At 48.9% G+C, this 26,002-nt stretch overlaps 2 protein-coding genes across 2 annotated transcripts in view; both read left to right on the top strand.

Moving 5' to 3' along the window:
• IFFO2 (intermediate filament family orphan 2) overlaps nucleotides 1-9,043 on the top strand; it is a 37,432-nt gene extending 28,389 nt beyond the window's left edge. The window contains exons 4-9 of the mRNA XM_086625711.1: nucleotides 43-183; nucleotides 1,971-2,113; nucleotides 4,602-4,722; nucleotides 7,085-7,174; nucleotides 7,808-7,938; nucleotides 8,704-9,043. Coding sequence (XP_086481837.1) covers nucleotides 43-183; nucleotides 1,971-2,113; nucleotides 4,602-4,722; nucleotides 7,085-7,174; nucleotides 7,808-7,938; nucleotides 8,704-8,809 — 732 coding nt within the window. The 3' untranslated portion in view covers nucleotides 8,810-9,043. The remainder of the gene's footprint in view (nucleotides 1-42; nucleotides 184-1,970; nucleotides 2,114-4,601; nucleotides 4,723-7,084; nucleotides 7,175-7,807; nucleotides 7,939-8,703) is intronic.
• A 6,675-nt stretch (nucleotides 9,044-15,718) lies between these two features.
• Nucleotides 15,719-25,158, top strand: ALDH4A1 (aldehyde dehydrogenase 4 family member A1). The gene is made up of 15 exons (XM_086625525.1): nucleotides 15,719-15,753; nucleotides 16,517-16,610; nucleotides 16,942-17,034; nucleotides 17,147-17,194; nucleotides 17,584-17,739; nucleotides 18,238-18,387; nucleotides 18,499-18,573; nucleotides 20,867-21,054; nucleotides 21,889-21,962; nucleotides 22,502-22,698; nucleotides 23,092-23,139; nucleotides 23,579-23,731; nucleotides 23,973-24,094; nucleotides 24,652-24,770; nucleotides 24,882-25,158. The coding sequence occupies exons 1-15, from the start codon at nucleotides 15,719-15,721 to the stop codon at nucleotides 24,992-24,994; spliced, it is 1,665 nt and encodes a 554-aa protein (XP_086481651.1). The 3' UTR covers nucleotides 24,995-25,158.
• Nucleotides 25,159-26,002: the final 844 nt, after the last annotated feature.

The following is a 26,002-nucleotide window of genomic DNA, read 5'->3' as shown; positions in this document are numbered from 1 at the left end:
CTGTATAATAATAGAAGATAATCACTACTGTCCTTCCTGCAGCCCATGACAGACCTGGACACAAAGATTCAAGAAAAGGCCATGAAGGTGGACATGGACATCTGTCGGCGAATCGATATCACAGCCAAGCTGTGTGATGTAGCGCAGCAGCGCAACTCTGAAGACGTTTCCAAGATATTCCAGGTGACTAGGCCATGAATTTTCCACAGGGTAGGACAAGAAGTGAGGGGACAAGAGGGAGCAGTGTTGAGGAGTGTGGTCCAGGTCATTTGCCTTCTCTTGAAATTTCTCTATGTAGACCTATTTTCTTCTTTCTCGGTCTCGAAGCGTAGCTCTCTTTTTTCGAAGCTGCTGTAGTACTAAGAGCACAAAACTTAGCAAGTTTAAAACAGGAGTCTCAGGATGACCTTTAAGACATACTGTTAGTCTGCTGCTAGTCTACAGTGAATGCAGGGGGAAAAAAGCATTACAGGGTCTAGTTTTGTATAAATGGCACGTTTGTTGCCTTCACAGGTGAGAGGTTTTAAGCTTATCGAACTGTCATCTGAATGTTCTTATTTCTGGCCTAAGCTCCATGGCCAGAAATAATGCTTCTGTGGTGGTGACCTATGACTGCTTTGTGAGACTAGACACTCCAGTTGCTTTCCTTGAGCTGTTGGGGCTCCTTGGTGCTAGTAGGGAAGTCATAGAATCATAGAATCATTTAATAAGTCATTTAATTTGCTCCAAAAGCAAGCAGTTACAGCTCTGCGAGGAGCAAACCTGTAACTCCCCATGCAGTTGGTCTTCTGTCATCACTGCAGTTTCAATTGTGATTAACCCAGCTTCCTTCTCCTTTGATCTAAACGTGTCTTGTTCAGTCTTTCAATGTCTGATGCTTTTCTCTGTATAGTAATGCCATATAGTGCACTAAATGCTGTACAAAAACACTGTAAAAGATCCTCGCAGTCTCTACTGGTCGTGCTTTCTGGCTCTCATGAAGTTGCTTAAACGTTTGATGGGTTGTTTTTTTTCCTCATATATCCCAAAAGATTCAAATCTCCTTATTGGAGACAAATCTTTTTCTAGCATGTTGAGCCATTGCATTGTGCCAGTGGTCCCTTCTTATCTTTGAGCAGAATTCCTGTGTCTTTCTGCTCAAAGGTAGCTGCGAAGCGCACTTTTGGTCAAGCATGCAGTGGTTAAAATGATCAGCACAGAGAACCATGCCAATAAGGGACGGCTTATACGCCAAGTAGAGGAAAAACTACAGCAGATTGGAAGCGAACTGTGTGTCTGTGACTCTGTGGCACCATCTGTGAATATCTTTTATGTTCACAGTCCTCAGATGAAGAAGTGATCCTCTGCACCCTTTGCAGGGGTATCCCTTGAGTTCTCTGCACGTCTATGAACTTCATTTCTTTGAGGTTGTCCAGGCATTTTCATGGTTCAGTTAATCCTTCTTCTGTCAACCTGAAGATTAGCAGTCTGCCTCTGCTGATGGAGTGGGAAGGACCCTGAAACAAAGGCTCTCTAGAAAGGCTTCCTGTCTACTCTTTCGTGGTGGTTCAACGCTGGGAGCACCAGCCTGTGGTGGTGGCGGCAGGAGAGGGAGAGTTCTGTCATTGCTCTCAAGCCTGCTGCCTGGGCACTCCTGCCAGCTTGTGCTTTTACCCTGTATCATTCTAACCTCTGCATGTTCTCTGGTAGATCATAGACTGGTGTCAGTGAGCAGATGAACATCTGTAGAGCGCTGGCAGCCTGCAGCTTGCTTTGCTCTTCGCCGTTCTGAACTGCTTCCTTGTGCTCTGTGTTCACCACTCATTAACAGATGCAATTCCTGTCTTGAATACGAGCAATCCCTGAATTGCCTGGGAACTCATGAACAGTTATATTCACTCAAACCTAATGGCTCTCCTTCTTTATTTCTGCCCCTCATGGCACAGCACCTCAGTTGAACCTTCTAGTTACTGCTCTTCTCTCCAATTAAGGTGGCTTCCAAGAAGAAAGAACGCAAGCTCACATCTGACGATGACCTCTCTGAACAGGATGGAGACAACGGCAGGTTCTCTGACGATGAGGTCAGCTGCTCTTTGAACATCACGGATGAAATGAAGCGTATGTTTAATCAGCTGTGAGTATCGTGGACAGCGTGGGGAAAGCTTATTCTGAAATGCAGACTTAGTCCCAGAACACCTGAGCTGCCAGCATGGTACTTGAAGGTCTTCTGGAAGTTCAAATAAAATTAACTGATTTTTGTTCCTCCCTTAAGCAGAGGGAATAATAGAGAATATAAAAAATGCAAACATCTAGTTTTACTACTATATGCTGTTATAACAGCAGCAAGAGAAGAAAACATGCAAAAACCACAACAAAGTACAAAACTTGAGTCTATTCTGTATGTTTGGCTGAATATTACATTTCTAGAGTTTTGGAAAGAACCTTGCTGCTGCTTGGGCCGGAAGGAATTTGGCAACATCACTGAAAGCTCAGTTTGAAATGGATACAAACTTCTCCAGTGTTTTGCATGATTTTTCAGTTCAGCTCTAGGCAAATGGTAGTGGTGGATCTGTCCAGAAGCTCAGTTGTAGCAGTGGATGACAGTTTAAAGATTCCAAGAGTGTCAGTGTTGAAAGCCTTTCTGCAAGCTCTGATCTCCTGAACTGGAAGAACTGTGATTTATTTTGCCTAAAGCTTTATCCCAATTTGGAGTGTTAGGAAGCTGTGGAAGCTGAGAAAAGACTCTCTGCACCTTGGTGGTACCCAAAGCAGTTCAGGAAGCTGGTTGGCAGTGTCTTCTGAAACTTCTTCCTCCTATTCTAGAAATGACAGAGATGGCTACAGCCTGGTGAGACATTTGGGGGTCTCTGCTGTTTTCTTTTGCCACAGAAACGCCTCAGCAAGTGCTGTGGGCTTGACTTTCCTAGAATTTGAATATGGGTGTCTTCTGCCAACTTCTGCAGTGACTGGAGAGGGAAGAATTGCCAGTGCTTTCCCACACAATATAGGACAGTATTTACTACGTAGGAGTACACACAAAATTCTCTGGAAGAACACTAGCTCCTCTTCTGTGGTCAGCTGTTGCCAAAAGTTCTGTTTTCAGACTGTATGTCTTTTTCTTTTTCTTTTTGCCTGAATTTCACGTATAGGAGGGCATTTTTTTTTTGCAAAAGTTGTAGGTAACTCCTCTTGTTAGGACTTTTCTTTTAGATGTTTTTAGACCCTTATTAATATTCAGTCTAATAAAAACAGATTTTTGACTTCTCCACCCCTAGAATTCAGTGTGACAGCAGATTTGTTTAGAAAAGCAAGAGGCTAAAATTTAGCTGCTGGGTTGGTAATGCATTTAGTTTTTAGGTTTGTTCCTCAACCTGTCCTGTAACACCCAGTTTTTATCAGTGCTGCTAATGAAATTCTTGTCTCCTGGTCCTATTACATATGGCACAAAGTGCTGTAGGAATCTTGTGGATACGTTCAAACTGGGTTGATCCAGAACAGTGTTCATGGCTTACTGGAGATGGTACGTTTCTACATGGTGCTGAGCAGTGTGTGTCTGAAGTAAGCAGGCAGAACTGGGAGCCTTTGTGCTCTCTGACAAGGATAGCTCTTGCAAAAAGAAACAGATTTGAAGAAGCTGAGTTGCAAAAGGCACAATCGTGTATGTCCAAGTTTATTGTGGGTTTTTTTAATTATTTTTTTGAAGTCTTGCTGAGCATAGACAAACACCCTGTCTCTTTTGCCAAGCTCTTCAGCCTCCTAAAGACAGTATTGGCCTCAGCTTCCAGACTGAGATGTTATCTGCTTAAAAGGAAGTGACCTAAAGTAACAGAAATGCATCAGTCTGAGATTAGCAGACTGCTGCTGGGAGCAATTTCAGATTTTTGTCAGGCCTCCTTAACAAGGACGAGAAGCAGCTACTAGTGTTCCACTTTGCTGCTGTTCAAACCAAAAGGGACTTGAGTGCCTTCTGAAACTTTCCTTTATTGCACAACTGGCTGTGCTAAAAGGGCTTGACCAAACAGTGTTAAAGGCCACTCTTGCCACTGTTTGTTCTCAGTCTTAAGTGGCTGTAGTCTTATCTTTGTTGTTCAAGTCAACAATAAGTATTTATGCTCACCTGCGCATCATTTGGGAATTCAGGTTTTTTTCATAGCTGTTACTTTTGAAAATAATGGGTTTTAAGTGCTGCAGGAAGAACGTTGGCTGAACTTCAACATGAAAATCAGCAGGGAGTCTTCTAGCGGCTGTTTCTTGTAAAATTCCTCAATCTGTGTTTGGGCTCGTTTTCCCATGTAAAAAGAATAGTTTAAAACATTTTTGTGGTTTTGCAAACAGAGGAAACTAATGTGCAGCACCATCTGGAGGACAGAGGTAGGGCTGTGTGCTTGGATCAGGAACACTAACAAGGATCTTTTATTCTACTTTGGGACCGCAAAGAGCCCAGGAGCGAGGGGCTTGGCCAGTGGCAAAGCCTGTTTGTAAAATCCATGAGGATTTTCAGCTGCTGCGTTGTCTCCTTCATTCAGTTGTCATAGCCCCTTTTTTCTAGAAGATGAACTGAAGGACTGAGGGAGTGGGGCTGGAGTAGTTTTTCACTAATGCTTTTTCTGTTATCTTAACAGTCGTGAGACGTTCGATTTTGATGATGACTGTGATAGTTTAACGTGGGAGGAGAACGAGGAAACGTTGCTTCTTTGGGAAGACTTCACGAACTGCAATCCTTCAATTGACCTCCAAGGAGAGGTGAGTTTGTTCCCATTATTTTCTTGATCTATTCTCTGCAGAAACTGTATCCCTCGGCTGCTCTTTTAGCCATTTGAGCCTTTGGATATTTGACTGGTGATCTAGTTTGCCACGCAGACTCGCTTTGATTTTAAAATCCTCTTAGTACTTTCTCTCTATGGTTGCTTTTCAGTCTGTGCAATCAGTTTATTTGCCAAACTTCCTTTCTTCTGCTCCTTCAAACTGAGTATTTAGAAGTACCAAGCGAGTGTCAACAGATCCAATGCCTCCAGCTGTTACAGGAGCATCACGCAGTCTGCCACCCTAAGCAGTCATTTATCTAAAGCCCTGTATCTTCCACGCAGCATCTCACTTTCTCTGTAGATTTTCATTCACACTTTAATTGTGTGGCACACTTATTCTAGTGGGGAGAAAATAGTACACAGTATTGCACACTTATTTTAGTGGGGAGAAAATAGTACACAGTATTGCACACTTATTTTAGTGGGGAGAAAATAGTACACAGTATTGCACACTTACTCTAGTGGAGGGAAAACCAAACTTGGTGTGGTCCGTGGAAGATGTTGAAGTACACAGAGCCCATCACAAACAAAGAAGCTGTGGTTGCAGGACTCTGTAAGGCCCCAGAGATCTTCTGAACTCGTGAATCTGGTGCTTCCATCTTCCCAGTCGGTAGGAATCTCCTGGCGTTGGTGGATAATAAACAGCTTGCTTTTAATCCTGAAGGTCCCACACAAAGTAAGCTACTGGCTGCATGCTGCCTCATTCAGTGCATCTTGAGCCTTTTTAAACAGGCCTGAAGAGAGATTGAAATCCTTGAAAAGCCAAGGTCTGGCTTTGTGCAGGTAGTCTTAAATGCGATGCTATTATTTCGTTACCGAGTAGCGCGACAGCAGTAGGTAAGAGATAATCCTGCCCTTTTCCATCATCGCTGTAGTGGGAAGATGCTGAGGCAGCAGTCTCCTGAATATTGCCTGGTGTTGACTGACTGCCAGGGGTGTGTTCATTTGCATCTTGCCGTTTGTGGATCGCCGGGCGTGCTCTGGAACTGCAGAGATTACCGAGAAGTGCTGGGCCCGCAGAAAGCAGCGTGCTGAGCTGCGCCTCGTCTTTTGAGCTGGGAGAGTGGCAGAGGGATAATGTGGAGCCACGTGCTGGAATTAGTGACAGATTTATTTGCATATGCCCGTGCGTGCATGTGTAAGCGCAGCTATCAGAGCAGTACTGCCGAACTCAGACCTTCCGTGCAAAAACTCCAAAGGTTTTAAGAAGCTTAAATCCTTCTAAATGAAAATTATACAAGGAAAGGGTAGATTTGTCTTGTAGATGGAGATTCAGAATAAAGACTGCTCCGTCTGTGCCTGGTCTTTAACATAGTGCTTTACATGCCTGAATCTTCCTTCCGCTGGCTTTATTCCTTTCAAGTTCTTACGCCGTGCCCCAGCCACCTTCTTTTGTGACCTTCTTCCTTAAAGCGCTTCTGCATATAAAAGGATAAGTGGAATGATTTGGTACCTATAGGCTGGCTAGCCTGACGGTGATCCCAGGTGGGATCCTGATAAAGCTGCCACAGACGTGGCCAAAGGATGGAAACAGAATTTAATGCTCATCAGTGTAGTTGCATTAAACGGATGATCATTTTTTTTCTGGAAAAGGGGGGTAGGTAATAACATGAAAGAGAACATTTGTAGCTCAGACTGTACTGTCAGTTCAGAGCAGTGGTGATGTGGGAGCTGTTGTCTGGCAGGATGTGTCCTTTGGGGCAGCATGTGTTCTTGCATGTGATGTTTTCATCAGTGATGGGCTGGAGTGAGCTTGCATTATCTAGAGAAGTGAAGAATTCCGATAGGAAACAACGCATGCAGCACATACGTGTGAGGGAATGGAGGCTGAAAGGACTGGGGAGTAATCATATGCAATTGGAAAATGAGAATTCTAGTGCAAAGCTGTAAGCAGTGGTGTGGTCAGTGCAAGGAAAAATTGTTTTGTGGCTGGAGAGAAATTACAATCTAAGCATGATCAGACTGTGAAAGGTTCAGGAAAATCCATGGGTTTGGTTCTTTGGCATGTGTCAGGCATCTGTGTTTAATCACTGGAGCCTTGGTCTGTAGGTGCCTTGATCAGAGACTTTATCTTTGTGCGTGCAAAGCCGTGGTCGTGGCACAAAAATGTGTTTCCTGGTATGCTGGTTTTAAGCAGCAGACTATTCCTCGCCTGTGTGAAAAGGTATTTCAAAAAACTTTGCATGGAAGAGCATAACAGCCTGCATTTCTGAGGGAGGTTAAATAAGAAAATCTGCAGCCTGCTAGGGAATTCCTTGGTAGTTTCTTGCTAATCCTTTGTGTTGTCCTTTCCCCTGCAGGAAGAAAACCTGGGAAACTTGATCCACGAAACAGAGTCTTTCTTTAAAACGAGGGACAAGGAATACCAGGAAACAATAGGGCAGATAGAGGTAAGGAAGTGGTTTGTGACAATACAAATTGTTTCTAATGGATGAAAACCTGCACAGTGTTCTGGTCCGGTGTACCCACAGAGGAAAGGTGGAATGTCTACATACCTAAGAATGCGAAGGCATCTTCCTTTGACATACTCTTGTGATTTTTCTCTAAATACTCTTCTCCATACAGCCCTGTTATTGAGTAAGCATCAATCTGTAGCTGGTGGAGAGAGAACAAAGAGAATAAAAATGCACTATTATTCTTTTTTCCCTATTTGTCTTGCATATCCACCATCACACTGGGAAATGCTTTACAAGGTGTGGCCTCACAGGTTGCCAGACACAACAGCTGTAGCTTCTCAAAGGCTTTACCCTGCCCAGAACATGCTTCCATTAATTACTGCGTGTTGACATACCAGATGCCAAGCAGCAGAGGAAAACTTGACCACTTTGTTGATTAAAATACACTTTGTAAGCTGGTGAATACTTTGGCAGTATACAACACTGAGGTTAAGCATATATTGTGTGGGTGTTTTGGATGGGCTCTGGGCAGCTTTAGCATCCCCACCAGTATGTAAAATTGAGCGAAGCTGGGAGAAGCTGCTAGCAACTCACTTTAGGCTGATTCTTTTCTTTTCTTTCTTTCAGCTGGAATTGGCCACGGCCAAGAGTGACATGAATCGCCACCTTCATGAATATATGGAAATGTGTAGTATGAAAAGGGGCCTGGATGTACAAATGGAAACCTGTCGTAGGCTTATCAAAGGCTCAGCTGACAGGTAATAAGATATTACTGTTCTGCCTGGGGTGCTTCAAGAATTTATTTTGCCCTTGTTTCCTGCCAAGTTGTTTTAAAGGCAGTAATATAATTTAATAAGTAATAATAATTTTGTCCTCAAGCTTTGTCCTTTAGATAATCTAATCTTGTTGTGTTCAGGGTCAAATATCGGTCTTAAAAGGAGCCCTGTAACAGTGTGTAGGTCCCTACATGCAGTAACACTTTTATGGATTCAATACATTGGTAAAAACGGGGATCTCTAACTTGGACAGATGCTTAGTCTTAATGTCGGATCTAGAACTCTTAAAGAAAAGCCCAAATTAAATTTTGGTTGTAGACTGATATGAAGAACTTGGTTTTCAGTCTTCCCATGTGTTAAGAACCTTATACTATGAAGGGTTTTTCTTGTCTCGTGCTCGCCCCCAGTACCCATCCTGGCTTAAAAAAGCAAGATAAACTTCTTTGAGTTTTCAAGACTGTTCATATTGTGGATGATGAGAGTCTCTGTAGAGCATTCGTTGGACTCAGTTTCCAATTCCCCATCCATAAATCTAAGGAAGCCTTAATGTTTGTATGGGAGGTGGCAGGGGCAGCATATGAGATGCTTAAGTTTATTCCCGATATTTACTGTAAACCTAAAGTTTAATGTTAATAAAGGATATTTAAAATTATTTTGGGAAGTGAAAGTGACCATTTTCTTTTTTTTTTTTCCTTCTGCCAGTGATACTAGTTTTTTGTCTAAAGCTTTCTGTGAATTTTTCTACAGAAATTCTCCATCTCCCAGCTCTGTAGCCAGCAGCGACTCAGGAAACACAGATGAAATTCAGGACGAGTTGGACAGAGAGACGGATGTGGAGCCCATGGTCAGCTGATACGTAGTTGGAGCATTCCAGTGAAAGGGAAGATAGAAGAAAAGATTAAAAAACAATATACTGATGGGGGAAAAAAAAAAAGACTTGTAAGCCCTTGCACAGGGTTTCTGAGGACTCATTCCTACACGCATCCCCACCCCACCCAAGGATTGGTGCTGTAAATTTCTATTGTTATACAAATCATAAATGCAGAGTCCTGTAAGAAAACACGATGATTTTAATTGTGCCTTTGCCCCAAGCTGAGCCACTTTGAGCTCCAGTGGAATATTAATAGCAGGTGTTTTTATAAAAAAAAAAAAATATTATTTAAAAAAAAAAAAATCTGGTAGCAGCAGAGAATGGTGCTGCAAAGGCTCTGGGTATTTCAATAAGTTTATGGTTTTATTGAACTGCTGCACTGATTGGCAAAAGGAACGCTGGCAAAATGAAGAGCGAACCCAAGACAATTATGGTACAATTACCAATGTCTGGCACAGAAAAAAAGAATGCCTCCAAATTGAACTGCAAACGTTTGAAAATAATCGCAGGTTTAGAAGACAGCTCTTAGGATTAAGCAGTTATACAATATTAAAAGGAATTTCTTCATTCCGTCGTTTTGGATGAAGGAGCCTTTGAGGTTCGTACAAGCTTTCTGCTAGACTCCAGAATCTGAAGAAGCAGGTCTCAGCTCGTGGCAAAGCAGGTGGACAAAGGAGGGTTCAGTGGGGTGGGACTATCACTGATAAACTACTATGCAAAAAAAAAAAAAAAAAAAAAAAAATAGCTCGCCTTATTTATATGGAATGTTTGGTCCCTGCTGGGCTACAGTTATCTCCTGGGGAAAGGAAAGCTAAAACCACGTTTGCACATGTTAGTTATCTGTAGAGCTTCTTTGGAGGACAATGTTGTGCTGCAATCCTTTGTTTCCAGTGTTTGGATTCAGGGGAATCAGCCCTTCAGTTCCCTCCTTGTTTTGTGTTTCCTATTTTCAGGATTTTTTTTTTTTTTTTTTTTTAAACCATAGTGTTTGCAGATTTTACTTCGCTGACAGGGAGATAACTCCATTTTATGCTGCTTTCGTGACGTTTAGAGTGGGATAGTTGAACCATCAGGATAAACTGACATGCAGTGGTGGATAGATGTAGACTTGGGACATGACACTGGGAGAGTTCCAGACCACTGTTCTTCAGAAAAGCTGAAAATACTGTAATCCTTTTTAGGGCATAGTAAAATGAATCCCAAACTACTGCTGCCCTAGAATTAGGGAAGAACAGCCATGTGCTTTCTCTGTGAGAAACTGGGAAGACCTGGGCTTTGTCAATCTTTCTGTATTTTTACGCAGGAGAAAGCAGCATCGAAAGTCAGATCACTTGGTGGTCTTTGAGGAAACTCTGGCATCATCAAGCTGTTCATGGTTATAATGGGAATTGTAGCACCTCAGCCAGGTAAAAACAGGGTATAAACCTCAGCCAATAATTATTTGTTTGGTTTTTAGACCAAGATTGAAAGTGTCATTAATACTGCCTGAAGATAACTGTGTTGTTAACTAGCAGTTGCAAGGCTTGGAGTAAATACCAAATATATATTTTTATTTTTTTTTTATTTCCTGCCAGGAAGTTTAGAAAGTGCTATGTAGGAGCAGAGCTAGGACTGGCCAGGGAAATAACAAATAACCTGATTTAAGCACCCTCTCAGTGTTATGTAAAGGTAAGCTGGCCAACCTTTTTAGCTTCCTGTTTCCAAGCCTCTCATGTATTGATCCGAAATCAGCGGGGTTGCAGCGTAAGCGTAAAGCCAGTATAGATCAGCGTTGCTTCCTTCCAAAAAGAGCACAAGTGTCTCAGCAACTGGCACGTTCCTGGGCAGAAATGCCTCTCTGTCTTGCAGAGGGGCAGGACCTGGGGGGGTTTCTGCTCGCGCTGGGACTGTGGGTACAGTCGTGTCTTCTCAATTTGAGTCCCGTGAGTCGCTGCTCGGAGTTTGGTCGCTGTTTGGATCCGTCTCCTGCTTGGACACGACGGGGCTTTTAGGCCACGTGAATCAAATGGGCTCCCCATGGTTTTCAGAGTGGAGAGGAATACCAGGGTGATCCATCTGGATCCACGCTGTGACAGCCACGATCCACGATCGATGGCTTCTGTCCAAGAAAATAGATCCAAGGATATCCTTGTGGTTCCCTTGCTGATTGAAATACTCAGTGCAGTTATTCATAGAGTAGCTAGCAACTTCTTGGGTCTTGTGGTGTGGGTTAGGGGCTTTTTCAAAGCCTGTTTCATCATGTAAATATAGATAACTTATCTCTGGAAAAGAAACCTTATTCCAAAGTGCTCATTCCTATTATTTCTTAGGTGGCCAAAGTGGTAAATGTCATGTTTGCTCGGGGTAGGGGGGGTGGGTGCAAGAGATGTGATATTTTTTCGAGGGGGCTGGGACTGCATGTTTTCAATAAAATACTCTTAAGGTTTTCAAGCCTGAATGAACTTCAGCTGCTACTACGTAGTTTCTCAGGAGGCTGAGAAACCATCTGCCAAAGCTGAGTGTCTGTAACGCTTTAGTGACCAGGGTGGAGGTGTGTGAAGTGATGCACAGAGCCTGTCGTTCAGCGCTCCTCAGTTTTGAAACGCTCTTCGGTACTGGAGGAACTGAGCAATTCTAACGGCCGTCCGGCTTAGCTGCTGGTTGTTGTGGTGTGTTTGGTTTTTCGTTGAAACTCAGTGTCCTAGTAGGAAAAAGGCTGTGAGTGTTCTTGAAACTAGTAGCTGGTGTGTTGAGGGTAGGGAAGAATATCCTCAGTCTGACAGTGAGGAAGGAGAAGTTTGGCTGTTGAAACAAGGTGGCTGTAACCTACGGGTTAGCTCATGGCTGTAATTACGAGGAGCATCCCGAATAGGGCTGCGTTTTTTGGGAAGCGTAAGGGATGTGGGTCTATAGTAGAGGGTATAGAAACAATGTGTACGATGGTGATGTGTGTGTCGGTAAATTACCATGGTTGTTGGTGTCTATTTCTTATAACCATATGTAATCCATTTTTAAAGAAGAAAAGGTGTTTTCATACTTGGGATCGGGGTTTTATTTCCATGTAGGCTGTGTAGGACTCGGTGGATCGACCTCTCGGGAGTTGCTAGGGTTGGTCCTTGATGGTTTCCCTGGGAGGTCTTTGGTTTCGTTGCGAGCGATGCTGCTGATTTAGCTGACAGTGGTCCTGTTCTGTTTGCGTATAACCACTGTATAGGAACCGGATCAAAAGCTTGCCAGAAGAAAAATTGTGAAAATGCTGGAAATTATTATGATGACCTCTTTCTTTTTCCTTTGTAAAGCTGTAAATACTTTATTTTTGTTTTCTATTCTTAATGAGGTGTCATATTGACACTTTTTTAGACTTACAATCAGAAAATCCTCCTCATTGTTTCTCATTTTTTAAAGGGGGATTTCAAGGAAGCAAATTTTTTTGCTTGTTAGCAGTGTAATAATAGATCAAATTCCTAAAATGGGTTTGTACAAAACATGTTTTCAGTAAACAAACGGCCGTTGCTTTTGTGGATGCATGTTGTTCAAAGATGTCCAAAGAATAATGTGGTACAAACATTTTTTTCAAAGACTTAGTAATTATCGTATTAGTTCACATGACAAAAAAAAAAAAAAATCTGTAAAAAAAAAAAAAGTGTCGGGGGGGAATGTAATGAAACTCATCTAAGCTAAATGTGTAATCTATTTATAAAAAACACAGTATATATTCTATTTTTATTAGAGGTTTTTAAAGTGCAAACAGAATTCTGTTAGCGAATGCAATGATTCCCTTGTAAAGGATCTTCTGCTCTGGTGGGACTCCAAATTCTCAAACGGTTTCAACATGGAAACAATCTCACAGGTACGGCTGCGAAGCACTCGCCCATCGCTTCCTCGGAGCCAGAGAAGGGGAAAAAAAAACCAGGATAACGGCTTTTCTGCGACTGCGGAATTATTGCCGTTTCCCCTGGTTTGTTTTTTTTTCTTCTCCTGATTCTGAGACATTTTGCTGGAGAGGGTACGGACCCCCGTTTGCTCCCCTAAATACCGGGGGTGATTGCAGCACAGGTAGTTTTAAAATCTGCCCCAGAGTGGGTTTCGTCTTCTGCCTGGTTGGAAGAGAAATTCTCTTTGTCTACACCAGTATAAATTGGAATTATGTTGATGAAACAAAAGAATAAATCAGAATCATGCCTGAATATAGATCTAAAGCTGCTGATAATGGGATTTTAAATTATTAATTTTTTTTTTGGCGTAACCATTCCTGCCAGCAAAAATACAGGTTGGGTCATCGGTCCGAGGTGGGATGAGGAAAAGCCACGGCGACCGGTGGGTGCTCGCAGCCTTCCTGTAAAGCAGCCCTTTCCAGATGTTTCCCTTGGCTCTGGAAAAACGTGGGAGAACGTTTGTGCAGGCGCGCGAGAGGAAGAGAATCGCAATACTGGGAAGTCTCCGACCGCGTTTCACGTTTGAGAGTGCTTCATTTTAGAGCTGAATGTTTAAAGCATGATTTATCACAGCAAAATTAAGAAACTGCAGCGCTTCCATGGTGTCATAATATCCCCATGAGGATTTTCCACGTGTTTGCTTCAGGCCTTCTGGTTTTTTATTCTTTTGCACTGGTCCAGGACTTGGTTGCAGGGGAACACGCAGGTTTTTAAAATGTTAAGTGTTAACCTTCAGTGTTAAGTCACCCAAATCCTTGATTTTAAGCTTTTAGTAGAATTGTAACTTCTGTCAGTTTGAGTTTTAAGTGAGAAACGGGCAGTTCAGGCAACACGTAGTATCCTGGGGCTGATAACGCTGGGTTTAGAGGGGAACTAGAAACACTACCAGCCAAACTCGGAATTCACTCCCTTGCCAACCCATTTCTGGAGAGGGGAAGCACTGGAAGGGCTTGAACCCAAGTCTTTGGCAGAGTAGTGAAGAAACACTTGATTCTTTCTTTTTGTCTGTTTTTGTGTGTAGTTCAGTGTCTTAAGAGCCTTCCGCATTCGCGGGAGCCTTTCGAAGCTTCTCTTTTGAAGAAGCAACAAATTGTGTTTAAGAAAAAAATCACAATTCCCTCCTAATTTGAGGCACTCCAACAGTGAAGCACTTCTGTAAGCAAAGGTGGTGGTCGTGGGTCTGGCCAGGTCTGTCTTTTGGGGAAATGATGATATTAATGCTTAAAACAAACCCTGGGGTGGCTTCCAACTTGTGTCATTTCCATGGCAGAACATCCAAAATGACCACCCCTGCGTGGGTTTCATCTGAAATCCTACAATTTCTTTTTGATTAGAAAGGGTTGAGGATGATGAAAAGATGATCACTAGACACACTTCTTGCCTAATGTGGTTTCACCAAAAGAGACACGGAATTCAGTCCTTAAAACACCTCACCTGTGGCTAAAGTGTACGTAGCCAAAAAGGATTATTTATTATTTAACGTGTTTAAGTGGAGGGTATTGATGACTCTTTCCCCATGCTGTGTCACTTCTTGTCAGTTCCTCTTAGGTCATGTAAGAATTTCTTTTATACACATCAAAACAGACTACTGATGGGTGTGGAAATGAACCTGTTTACCGTACTGTTGTAAATATTGTGCTTTATATTCTGTATATTAGCTTCTTTTAAAGAAAAAGACTTAACTGATGATGCTATTTGATCTCTGGTGAGGAAGAGGACGAAGGATGAACCAGCTCCCAAGCTTGCTCTGGAGTCAAGATGTCAATCGATTTCCTCTGTGGCTGGAAGTCCGTCCTGGGAATTTGAAAGCAGACCAAATGGTACCCGCACTTAACCGGCGGTGGATCTCGGACCATCAAAGGCTTCGGAAATCTAATCCGTTTTAGCAGGAGCACCGAGAAACACCCGCAGTGAGAGCCAGAAGCGTTCGCCCTCCTCTGAATTCCAGCGGATTATCTCCGTTTTCCTTTTTTAGTGCCAAAACCAACCCCACTGACCCCTTCCAGGTCTGCTCTCCGGCTCCCCGTACACCGCTCCGGTCTCCCATCCTGCATCCGTCCATCTGTCCTCAGCCGTGCCGCCCCTCCGGAGCGGTTCATCCTTCGGCGCTCGCCCCATCGGTCGCGTACCCCCACGGGCATCTCTGCGGGCGGGGGCTTGTCGATGAAAACGGGTTCCAGTCATTCTCTGGTTACATGGGAAAAAAAAACCACAAAAATAATTATAAAATAAATACCAAACTGCTGGTTAAAGTCTCTGTGTGTTAATTCTTGGGTTGGAAAACACCCGTAAAGCAAAAACTGTTTGTTTGGATGGGGGAAGGGGGCACAAACCCCTTCTTGCCATGGAGCCCCCCCGGGGTTGGGCAGGTGATTCGGGGTCCCGAAATACCCCAAAACCCCTAAAAATTAGAGTCTTTCAGCTGCTGCTGTTAAAGTGCTGAGATCCTTTCCGCGCATAAAAATACCCCATTCAAAAAGCAGCCCGTGCCCAGGCCCTCATTTTGGGTAAAAGTCCCCGTTATTTGTAATTCTCACTCCCGGCTCCCTTCTCTCTCTCTTTCCCTCGCAGGTTCCCCCCCCGGAGCCGCCGCCTCCCGCGCCTCGGAGTTGAGTTTTTTTCCTCTTTTAATTCCTTTTTTTTCTCTTTTAATTCCTTTTTGTTTGTTATTTTTTAATTATTTTTAGCTGCCGCCGGCGCTCCGCCCCCTCCCGCGCACCACCCCCTTGGCCGGGCGCAACCACCGCGGCACCGCCGGGGGGGGCAGACGGACACAGCGCAGGCGGGGACACCCCACGGAGGCGGGGGGGACACCCACCGCACAGAGCGGCGCTGCTCTGGGAGCAAACCCTTTCCCTTTAAAAAGTTCCTTATTTCATTATTTTATGATTTATTTGGATGGGTTTGGCTTTCACACACACACACCCCCCCCCCCTGCGGTGGGCGGGCGCGGAGCGGGGAGCGCGGCGGGGCCGGGATGTGGCGGGCGCTGCGCGGGCTGCGGGGCGGCGGGTGAGTGCGCGGGGGTCCCCAACCCACCCCGGGGGTCCCAACCCACCCCTGGCACTGGGGGGGGGGGGTACGGGGGGAGCAGCCAAACCCCAGTAAAGCCCCGCGCTCCCCAACCCCACCCCAAAACCCCCTTTTTGCAGCGTTTCCACGCGCGACGGGGCATCGCGGGTGGCGGGGTGCGGGCTCGGGGGCGGCACCGGGACCCCCCTGCTGCGCATCGCCTTTATTGGCTTTTGCTGGCCCAGCCCTCCCTCGCTGGGCACCTTCCCAGACACTTCCTCCCTATTTTTGCCTTTTTTTCCCCCTTTTTTGCTCCCTTTTTGGGGCAGTAGTGCTGAAACGGGCAGTTTAATGCCCAAGCGGGCTTGGGAAGCGGGCTGGAGCTGCCAAGGTCCATCCGCTCGCTGGAGCAAGCAGAGCGTGCCAGCCCGGCTTTTGCCCCCGCGCCCTGGACTTTGCCAGGAGCTGGTGGGGCGTTGGGATTTTGGAGCAAACGCAATCGATTCAGAGCTTGCCCTGCGTGTTGTCCGTTAGAAATTCCTTTTCCAGCACCTTTTTCATAAAAAAGAGAAGGGCAAGTTCCCAGCTCCAGCATCATCACCGATGGCTGGGATGGAGCACAGGGATAACGCGGTGCCGTGCCTGGGTGTGCAGAGCTGGAGCGCGGCGTTGGGTGATAAAACCTGTGTTACTGGGAGGTGGGAGCGTGGAGGGAAGGAGGGATGCCGGGGGGATTTCAGCCTCTATTTTGCTCCCCTCCTAGGCGGAGATGGCAGCACCGCTCGGCCATCCAGGTGACCAACGAGCCCATCCTCGAATTTAAGCCAGGGAGCCCCGAGCGGGCAGCGCTTCAGAAGGTACCACTGCAGGGGATTGGCCTTTTTTTGGGGTCTTTAAAGTCCATTTTTTGCTTCTGGTTCTACATGGCAGCCCCAGACTCTTTCCTGGGGTGGAGGACGCTGCGTCCTGCCCAGCTCAGCTCCTTCCTGTTGGGCACAGTTGGAGTTGTAACTCCTGTGCCCATCCCTCCAGCCCGTGGGCACCTTGTACCCAGGGGACTGAAGGAAGCCTGTCCCCAGGTTTCCCTCTGCTCCTGGGGCTGGCGGGGAGGATGGATGGAGTTGGGGGGTGACTGGTGGGGGTCTGTGTGTGCAGCTCCCACCATGGCGTTCCCCTCTTCTCGCTTAGGCACTCGTCGACCTGAAGGGCACGACGGAATCCATCCCGTGCGTGATTGGGGGAGAAGAGGTGTGGACATCAACCGTGCGGTACCAGCTGTCGGTGAGTTTGGGGGAAAATTCCTTTAACAAGCGAGTACGGAGCAGGGGGATGTACCCAGCGGGAGGAGGATCTGTTGGACTGGTAACTACGGAGGCTTTTCTTCTCTTTTCAGCCATTCAATCATGCGCACAAGGTGGCCAAGTACTGCTATGCCGACAAGGTGAGCGTGCCGCACCGCTCTCCCTCTTCCTTTCGGTGTTTTTTTCAATGGGAAGGGTGGGAAGCGGCAGCATTTCGCCTGGATTTAGGGAGCCTTGCCTCGCAGCGGGGTTGCCAGGCTTGCGGCGTGATTCGCTTTGAGATTGCTGGATGAAACACGAATCGCGGCTCAGATTGTGAGCAGGGAGGCTCTGGGGGCAGGTATTGGTTTGCCAAGTCCCAGAGGTCCTGGAACAAATCCGTACCAGGAGCTGCAAATACGGGGTTGTGATGGGAAAGCGGCTGCTGTGGTTTGTGCCCAGGGGATGGGTGGCCACTTGCGTTCTCCGCTGACCTGGTGATGGAACCTGGTGGGCTCCTCCTTGCTGCCTTTCCCCTTTCCTTCCGCAGGAGCTCATTAACAAAGCCATTAACACTGCCCTGGCAGCGAGGAAGGAATGGGACCTGAAACCTGTCCAGGACCGGGCGCAGATCTTCCTGAAGGCAGCTGACATGCTGAGTGGCCCGAGGCGAGCAGAGGTGCTGGCCAAAACCATGATCGGGCAGGTGAGGGGGATGCGGGATTGACCCGGCTGGGGTGAACGGGGGGGAATCTGGGGAGCCGGGGAAACAGGGCAGGAAGAGCTCCCAAGGTACTTTGTGGCAGTGGGAATGTCTGTAATGTTACTGGGGGATATGGACTGATCTGTGCCTCTTTGCTGGGGAGGAAGGGAGGTGAAGCTGGGTGTCGGGCATCTTGGGAACAGGATCGACTGCTGCAGTGCGCTGCGATTATTGGGATTGACCCTTCCCAGATGCCCCAACTTTCCCAGGGGAGGCACTAAAGGGCTGTGGGGGAACACGGGTGGATGTGGTGTCCCAAGGCACAGGCAGGGGCTTGCAGGAGGCCGCGTCTTTGGGAGGCGAGCACGGTCTGCCTGAGAGAGGGAACCCACAAACCGCATCGGGATGCGCTGTGCCGCACCGCTGCGGCTCTGGGCTGCTGCATTCCCCCTACCCCACCCTGCCCTTAGAGCCTTTCTTTGACACGGCCTCTCCCGGCAGGGTAAAACGGTCATCCAGGCGGAAATCGATGCCGCTGCGGAGCTGATCGACTTCTTCCGATTCAATGCCAAGTACGCCCTGGAGCTGGAGAACAGCCAACCCATCAGCGTGGACGTCAGCACCAACAGCATGGTCTACCGGGGGCTGGAGGTGAGGGGCTGGCCCCCAGCTTCTGGAGCTCCCTTTTTCACCCCAAGCTGTAGTGTCACCGCCACGGTGAGAGGGGAAACCCACCACCCCCTTTCCCTCTCCCACCCGCAGGGCTTCGTGGCAGCCGTCTCTCCCTTCAACTTCACGGCCATCGGCGGCAACCTGGCAGGGGCTCCGGCGCTGATGGTGAGTGTCGCGGTGGGGTTGCGGGAGAGCCAGAGGTGGAGAGGACAGTCTGGAGAAAGGCTGGGAAGGGGACTCGGTCTCTTCAAGGCTGCACTTTGCCTGGTCTGGGGTCCACAAGGAGTAAATTTGGCCTCCCTGGTTCTCCAGTGCTGTTTGATAGGACGCACCTGGGCTCCTGCTTCTGCTGGTCCCCTTGAACTCAATCAGCTGTCTTGCAATTAGACTCAGATGTTTTTAATTGCAATGAAGTATTCTAGGGGCTGGGTTTTAGATCTGCTCTCTAATGAACAGCTGTGATGGGGGAACCGTTGGAAAAGGAAAAACTGCCCAAACCTGCTGTTCTGGGGTTTTTATTCCGTAGCAAAGTGTCTTTTTGCTCCTAGGCTGGGTTTTAGACAGGGAGAAGGTCGGGGTGCTGCGGGAGGGAGGGGAGGGGAGAAGTAGAGCGGGGTTTGGTTTTCCTGCGTGGTGCTCGCTCTGAACAGGGCTTCAGGGTGCCGTCCCGACACGATAATCAGTTTGGAATTGCTCAGGTTCCTCTTGGATGATGCTTTTTGGGTACAGAGGGTGTGTTAAGGCGAAGACAGGAGGAATGTCGTGGCCCTGGCATTCAGCCAGCGCCCGGAATTGGGAAACAGGAGATCCCAGCAGACGTGAAAGATGGTCCAAAAAGAAAGTGTTGGTAAACAGCTTTTCTGTACGTGCCCCCCTCATCGAGCACAGGGCGGGTTTTGGGGAGAGACTGTGTAATAAACTGCTGAATTTGGACCGCAATTAATGAATTTATTGTTGCACTGGAAAAAAAAAAACAAACAAACACAAAATTGTCCTGAGCTTTTTTACTAATCGGGCTCAGATTTCATCCTGGCACCAGAGACGGTCCCCCCAGCCGTGGTGTCCAGTGTTGGAGGTGGGACCGGCCGCGATGCGGGAGAACACGGAGCTTTTTGTTCGGGGACGTCACGTTTCAACGCGGTGTTTGAGGCGAAGCGCGTGAACCTGCCAGTTTTGTAGGGGGGCAGTGGGGAGAAGCAAGGAAGAGGGTGAAGCTAATGTGGAGCTGGCAAGTTTTTTAGGGGAGGAGAGGTGCGTTCCTCCCACCCCAGGATTTGAGGAAGGTCCTTGGCTTTGGGGCACTTGGTGTTAAACTCATCCCAGAGTGGATGAACCTTTTGGGTCGGGGCAAGCCCGTGCTGGCAGGTGTGGGTGAGCTGTTTGGGGCGTCTTGCCGTGCCTCCGCCTCTCCCTCCTGGAATGTGCTGATAAATTCCCACCGGGCTGCTGCAGTGTGATGAAATCCTCCTGCTCACCCTCCGCCGGGGGCAAACAGGAGCAGAGCGTCAGCGGGTGACTTGAAAAGCTCAGCGGCAGGTGGTACCTGGAATTAAATTTAGGAGAAAACGCTACTTAAGAGGTGGATATTAATTAGAGCCCCTGTGTTTTAGTCACCACAGTGCACTTCCCGGGGGATTAAACGTTGTTCCTGCCTAAAGAGCTGAGAGGTCAACGTGGTTAATGCCATTGCAGCGTCGGGAACGGGGATTTCCTCGGGACCGGAGCCGTGGCCACACCGCACCGGTATCCGGGCTGCCGGGCATCCTGTCTCCAACCGTGGCCCCAGTTAGATTTCCCAATTGCTTGGAGTTTTTTTGCAGAGCGTGGTTTTGTTTTCGAGCCAGCAGTGTGACGGTGACGCGGGGGAGGTCACCGGGCTCCCGCGGCTGCACACGGAGCCGAAGGGAGGCCGGTGGCCTGAAGCCAAGGGGGTGGGATGCCCCCGCCGGCGATTCAGCGCCGTGTTTTCCAGCCACTCGTGCTGTTTGCTTGTGGGCAGTTAAGCCGGGCGTGAGGGTTTATTTCGCAGCTTGGCCGGGCACAGACGCCTGCTGGGGGGTGCACGGAGCCGGTGGCAGCGAGCGACGGCGCTCGCCGTGTCGGAAGCATGTTTCTCAGCGGCGCCGTCCCGTTTTCCCGAAACAAAAAACAGGTCCATGTTTCACAGCTCCTCTTAGGGAAGGCAAAACTCCGTGTGCCCGGCAAGGGAGGGTGTGATGGGCTGGCACGGCGAGCCGGCGCGGTGGAAGGGGAGGATTTGTGTGCCTTCAGCTGACCAGGGCATTCACACTCCTTTCCCAAACCAATGCTCGGGGTGAAAGGTAGGTGTGGATCACCATTGCTCTGGTCCCATCCGCTCTGGGCTGCGGGACAGACTTTTGCCAAAGCATTGAAGCGTTGTGGACCCGTGTTTGGGCTGAAGCCTTTCCTCGTGTGTCGACTTTCTCCTCTCCCCCAGGGAAACGTGGTGCTGTGGAAGCCCAGCGACACCGCCCTGCTCTCCAGCTACGCCGTCTACAAGATCCTCCTGGAAGCCGGGCTCCCTCCGAACGTCGTGCAGTTCGTGCCGGCGGACGGGCCCATCTTTGGAGACACCGTCACGAGCTCCGAGCACTTCTGCGGGCTCAATTTCACCGGCAGCGTGCCGTACGCTGGGGAGGGGAGCGACGGGGGGGAGAGGGGCGAGGAGCTGCCTGCTCAGACCATGCTGGGTGCTCATCTGCTGGTCCTTTGACCATGTAGGGTAGCAGGGAGACAACTGGCCATCCTTACATGATATAATTAACGTCTGGTTTTAAGTGAAATAGCATCTGTGCAGGTTTTCTTGCTCCAGGCGTGCGTTTCATGGCACTGAAGGCACAGAGAATAGACAAACGATGCTGCCATTTGGCTTAATGAACTGTGCTGCGCTGGCAGAGCCGTGCCCGCTCCACCTAGATTGGCAAACTCGTGCTCTGCCCACGTGTCAGGGCGTGTTAGCGATGCTGAGGGCCCTGGCAGCCCGTAACGGGCTGTTAAACCTGGGGACCCCACTCCCCCTGTGAAGGACATGGTCTGATGAGCATCGTGCTTTAAAGGTGGGAAGCTCATAAATTAGAATTAGCGGCCGTGCCTCCTGGTGCGAGGTTATTAGCATTTTTATTGTTTTGCAGCCAAGGGCTTCGTCACAGTAAGGACCGAAAGGAAGGGAGGGGGGAAGGAGAGGAACGGAAACTTCTGCTGGACGCTTGCTCCTGTGTCTTCCCTGTGACACTGCATCAGTTTCTTATTTTTAAAGCTAGAGGGTGGGCGTGTAGTGCCATTGCTTTGAGCCCGAGGGTCTCATTCCCAGCTGGCATCGCCGTTGCCACGGCATCCCTGCTTTGGGGGATGGACACAGGGTTTGCTGGGGTCCCCTTCAGCACCCACATGTGCCTTTTCCAAGTGCCACCCCTGTGCAGAGGCGAGAGTGCACTAACCAGCTCTTCCTTTCCCTTCCAGGACTTTCAAGCGGCTCTGGAAGCAGGTATCCGAAAACCTGGATCGCTACCGCAATTTCCCACGCCTGGCTGGAGGTAATGCCACTTCTTCACACATTATTTCGGGGGAGGAGGCCACACGGGGTGGAGGGGTTTAGTTTCTCCCCTGCTCAGGGATAAACTAAAGCAAGGGCCAGGATTCCTCTCCCTGTGAGCACAGTAAATCGCGTCGCGTCCACCCTCTGTGGCAGAAGCACGAAGCTGGTTAGTCTGGATGCACTGGGTGCTCGGGGGAGGTCATGGCACCAGCTCCCCCCAGCACGGGGTGGGGTTTTGTGGTGGGGAGCTGCATTTGGGCAGGAGGCAGCGACACTCTGGGATTGCAGATCTTCCATGCAAAGTTTGGGAACTCGAGTCAGTCCTTACTCCGTCAGGGTTGTAAGCCGGCTCCAGCTCTGGGGTTGTGCTCCCCGGGATCGTGGCGGTGTCCCTGTTCCCCGAGGAGCCCAGGACCAGGCAGGGCGAGCGCTGGCTGAGCCCCTCGCACGGGACCTGGCCGTAGCTTGGGCTTTTTGGAGACAGCACAGCCCTTACAAACCCTCACCTTCCCCTTTCCCTCCCTTCTCCGGCACCAGAGTGCGGCGGGAAGAACTTCCACCTGGTGCACAGCTCGGCCGACGTGGCCAGCGTGGTGAACGGGACCCTCCGCTCGGCCTTCGAGTACGGTGGCCAGAAATGCTCAGCTTGCTCCCGCCTCTACGCCCCAGACTCGCTGTGGCCCCAGATCAAAGAGAAACTGCTGGAGGAGCACGGGAAGATCAAAGTGGGAGACGTGAGCGGAGCTGCCGGGCTGCTGAAGGGCTTTGCGGCTCAGCGGGTGGTTGATGGGATTAGAGACTGCGGTAACTGGCTACTAATTCCTATTGAACTGAGCTTTTTATCCACTGGTTCTCCCCACCACCGCCCCTCTGTTGTCCCCCCCCCCCCCGCTTCATCTTTTTTTAGTGATTAGAAATTAACTTGTAGCCAGCGTCTGCGGGAAGGATCGTGGAAGTGGCGGAATACTGCGGGCTAATTGAAAAGGGGTGGCTCGCGCCCTCGAACAGAGGGGTGTTTGGAGCAGGGGGGGGAAGGGTTATTTGGGGAATTTCAGCTCCTCCTAATTTCAGAGTTAGCTTTTTGGCACAGTATGTGCTTACATTGCCCCCTTTCTGGCTTCCTGCAGCCCGCCCAGGACTTCGGGACGTTTTTCTCTGCAGTGATCGATGACAAGGTGAGCTCCCGGCTCCTGTTTCTACTCGGGCAAGAAGGTAACACCCCCCAGGCTTAAGTGTTGAGTTAAATGGGTTTTATTGCTTCCAGCAAAGTACAAACAGTGGTGATGAGTCAGAGCTGATTTTCAGCCCTCTTTTGCCCCCTCCTGCAGTGTTGCGTGCCTTCGTCACTGCCCCTCTTGAGAAGGGGGTTATTTTGCTCAGACGTTATCTCAGACGTGATGTTCAGGGACCGTATTTCCAGCTTCTGCTCCTCCTAAGCTGGAAGAGCACTAAGAGCAGCGTAGCCCTGAAAAGATTTGCCCAAAACCTCCTCCATGGCAGGGGGGTTGGAACTAGATGATCTTTGAGGTCCCTTCCAACCCAAACCATTCTATGATTTTAGACCCCCTGAACCCATGCTCTTTTGTTTTTTTATTATTATTTCCTTTTTTGCAGTCTTTCGCCCGGATAAAGAAATGGATTGAGCACGCCAAGAAGTCGTCCAACCTCACCATCCTGGCGGGAGGCGGCTGCGACGACAGCGTCGGGTACTTCGTCGAGCCGTGCATCGTGGAGAGCACAGACCCGCAGGATCCCATCATGAGAGAGGTGAGAGCAGCGTGCAGGGAGGTGGCACAAAAGGTGCAAAAGGGGCCGTAGATCCTCATCCCGAGGTGTCCGCTGGACGCGTAGGGATGAATTTTATGCTAAGTCATTGCAGGGATGTTCCTCTTCATCACGTTTTTTTGGCTAATTGGGTGCTGAAGCACCCACCGGCTTCTTTTTTTGGAGGCTGTCGCCGCCGAGTGCTTTATTTATTTCCAATTTTTTTGTTGTTGTTGCTGTACAGGAAATTTTTGGGCCGGTCCTCGCGGTGTACGTCTACCCGGAGAAGCGGTACCGGGAGATCCTGGAGCTCATCGACACCACAACGCCCTATGGCCTCACGGGGGCAATCTTCGCCCGGGAGAAGTGAGTGCTGAAATCCGCAGGGCAGCCGAGGGGCTTCTCCCCTTCTGGGGTGAGCTTCTGGCTCCCTTCTCTCCACATCCCTGCCCTGCCTGGGGAGGAGGAAAAGAAAGCGTTTCCTGCAAAGCTTACGCTGCTTTTGGCCTTCCTCCCGTTGAGGAGGGAAGGAGATGTGTCTAAGATGGTTTTTCAGCTCAAAAAAATGCTTTTTTGGTGAGAAATTATCCCAAAGGCCATATGGGAGGATGCATCCTCAGCCCTCTTAAACCCTCCTCCTGCTTAGGGGCGGCGTAACCTCAAAGGGAGACCAGCCTTGAGTGATAATCACCTTCATTTTCTAACAATAAAACTTGAGAAACAAACTAAAAAAAAGCAAATAGTTGAGTTGTAAGCAGGCACGACCCCTTTTCCGTGCGTGTTGAACAACGTGCAGCCCTGGAACCGCCTGCGAAGAAAGGCAGACACGCTGCCTGCCCAGTTTGAGTTGCTCCAGAAGAGCAGAGGCCTCCACAGGAGTTTTTGCCGTTGTGCCGCGGTGGCAGCCGTTTGTCCCTCCGTAGGGGAATCATCGCCGAAGCCAGGAGCCTCCTGCGCAACGCGGCCGGCAACTTCTACATCAACGACAAGTCGACAGGCGCCGTGGTGGCTCAGCAGCCCTTCGGAGGCTCCCGCATCTCCGGTGAGACCAGAAACTCCCATCCGGAGACGGCACTTAGCCGCATCCCCCTCCAGGCAAGTCCCCTGTCCTCCCATTCCGTGCTCACCAGCTTTTCCATTCCTTCTGAAACAGGCACCAACGACAAACCTGGTGGCCCCCACTACGTCCTGCGCTGGACATCACCCCAGGCCATCAAAGAAACGCACGTTCCGCTGACGGACTGGCGCTACGCCTACATGCAGTGATGCCTTCGCCCCGGCCCCGTGCCCGTACTACTGACCTTCTTCAACGCACAGAGTGGCTTCGCAGCCACAGCCTTGAGAAGCACTTACATCTACTGATCTGTAACCCGACGAGCTTAGGTTTTATTTTGAAAGAAAAATTCTATTATTAAATTGTTAACCACAGGGACTTTTTGTTTTTCTGAGTTTTCTTAGTCATGTGAATGTGTTTAGTTAATTAATTAAGGGGTGGCTGGAGATGTGGTTGCAGAAACATACCTGGACCCCGTGTTCCCTTTTCTTCCCATTTTGTCCATCCTGAGCGGTCCAGCATGGCTCTGTCTCAACAAGGGCTGGAATTAAAGCGGGAGATGGGTGTTATGAGGCTGGCCCTGTCCCAGTCACCTGTAAAAAGCAAGATCCTTTCCTTCTCTGTCCCCAAGGCCTCCTTTACCCTGGAGGGGTACTCTCCTTTACCCATGAACTCCACCAGCAGAAATCCCTGGAAGTTAAGGGCTGCCTGTACCAGCTTTCCCGGGAGGTGTGGGAAGCCAGGCTGGTTTTGAACCAGAGATTGGTGTGATGGGAGCCCCGAGCCGTATTTTCTCCTCATTCCTGAGCAGGAGCAAAGCCTCCAACACACCCAGACGTTTTTGATGTGGGATAAGAAGGTGGCAGAAGGCGCGTTGTGCCAGGAGAGGGCGGCTGCGGGTGCGGTGCGGCTCAGAAATAAGTTCAAAAGCGCCTTATTTCCCCCCTGGGAAGCCGAGGGCCGGGGTTAGTGCCCGTTACCTGATCTCAGGGAGTGCTCAAGCATCGGGCAGGTGGAGTGGCAACACCCCACTTGGTCCCCTTCTTTTGTCACCAGTGGTGAGGCCAGGCTGCCTCCGGTGTTTCCCATCGGTTATTGACCACTTCCGCTGCTCCCGTCCTCGCGTGTCCACTGGATGAAAGTGGAAAGATTTTTTTAAGAGAAGGTGTTTCAGTAACAGGACCATCACTGCACAAGCTGCTTAGGTGAATGCAGCATCC

Source organism: Tauraco erythrolophus, chromosome 23 (genome assembly GCF_009769465.1).
Source record: "Tauraco erythrolophus isolate bTauEry1 chromosome 23, bTauEry1.pri, whole genome shotgun sequence".
NCBI classification, from domain to species: domain Eukaryota; kingdom Metazoa; phylum Chordata; class Aves; order Musophagiformes; family Musophagidae; genus Tauraco; species Tauraco erythrolophus.
This window is presented reverse-complemented; position numbering and strand designations above follow the sequence as displayed.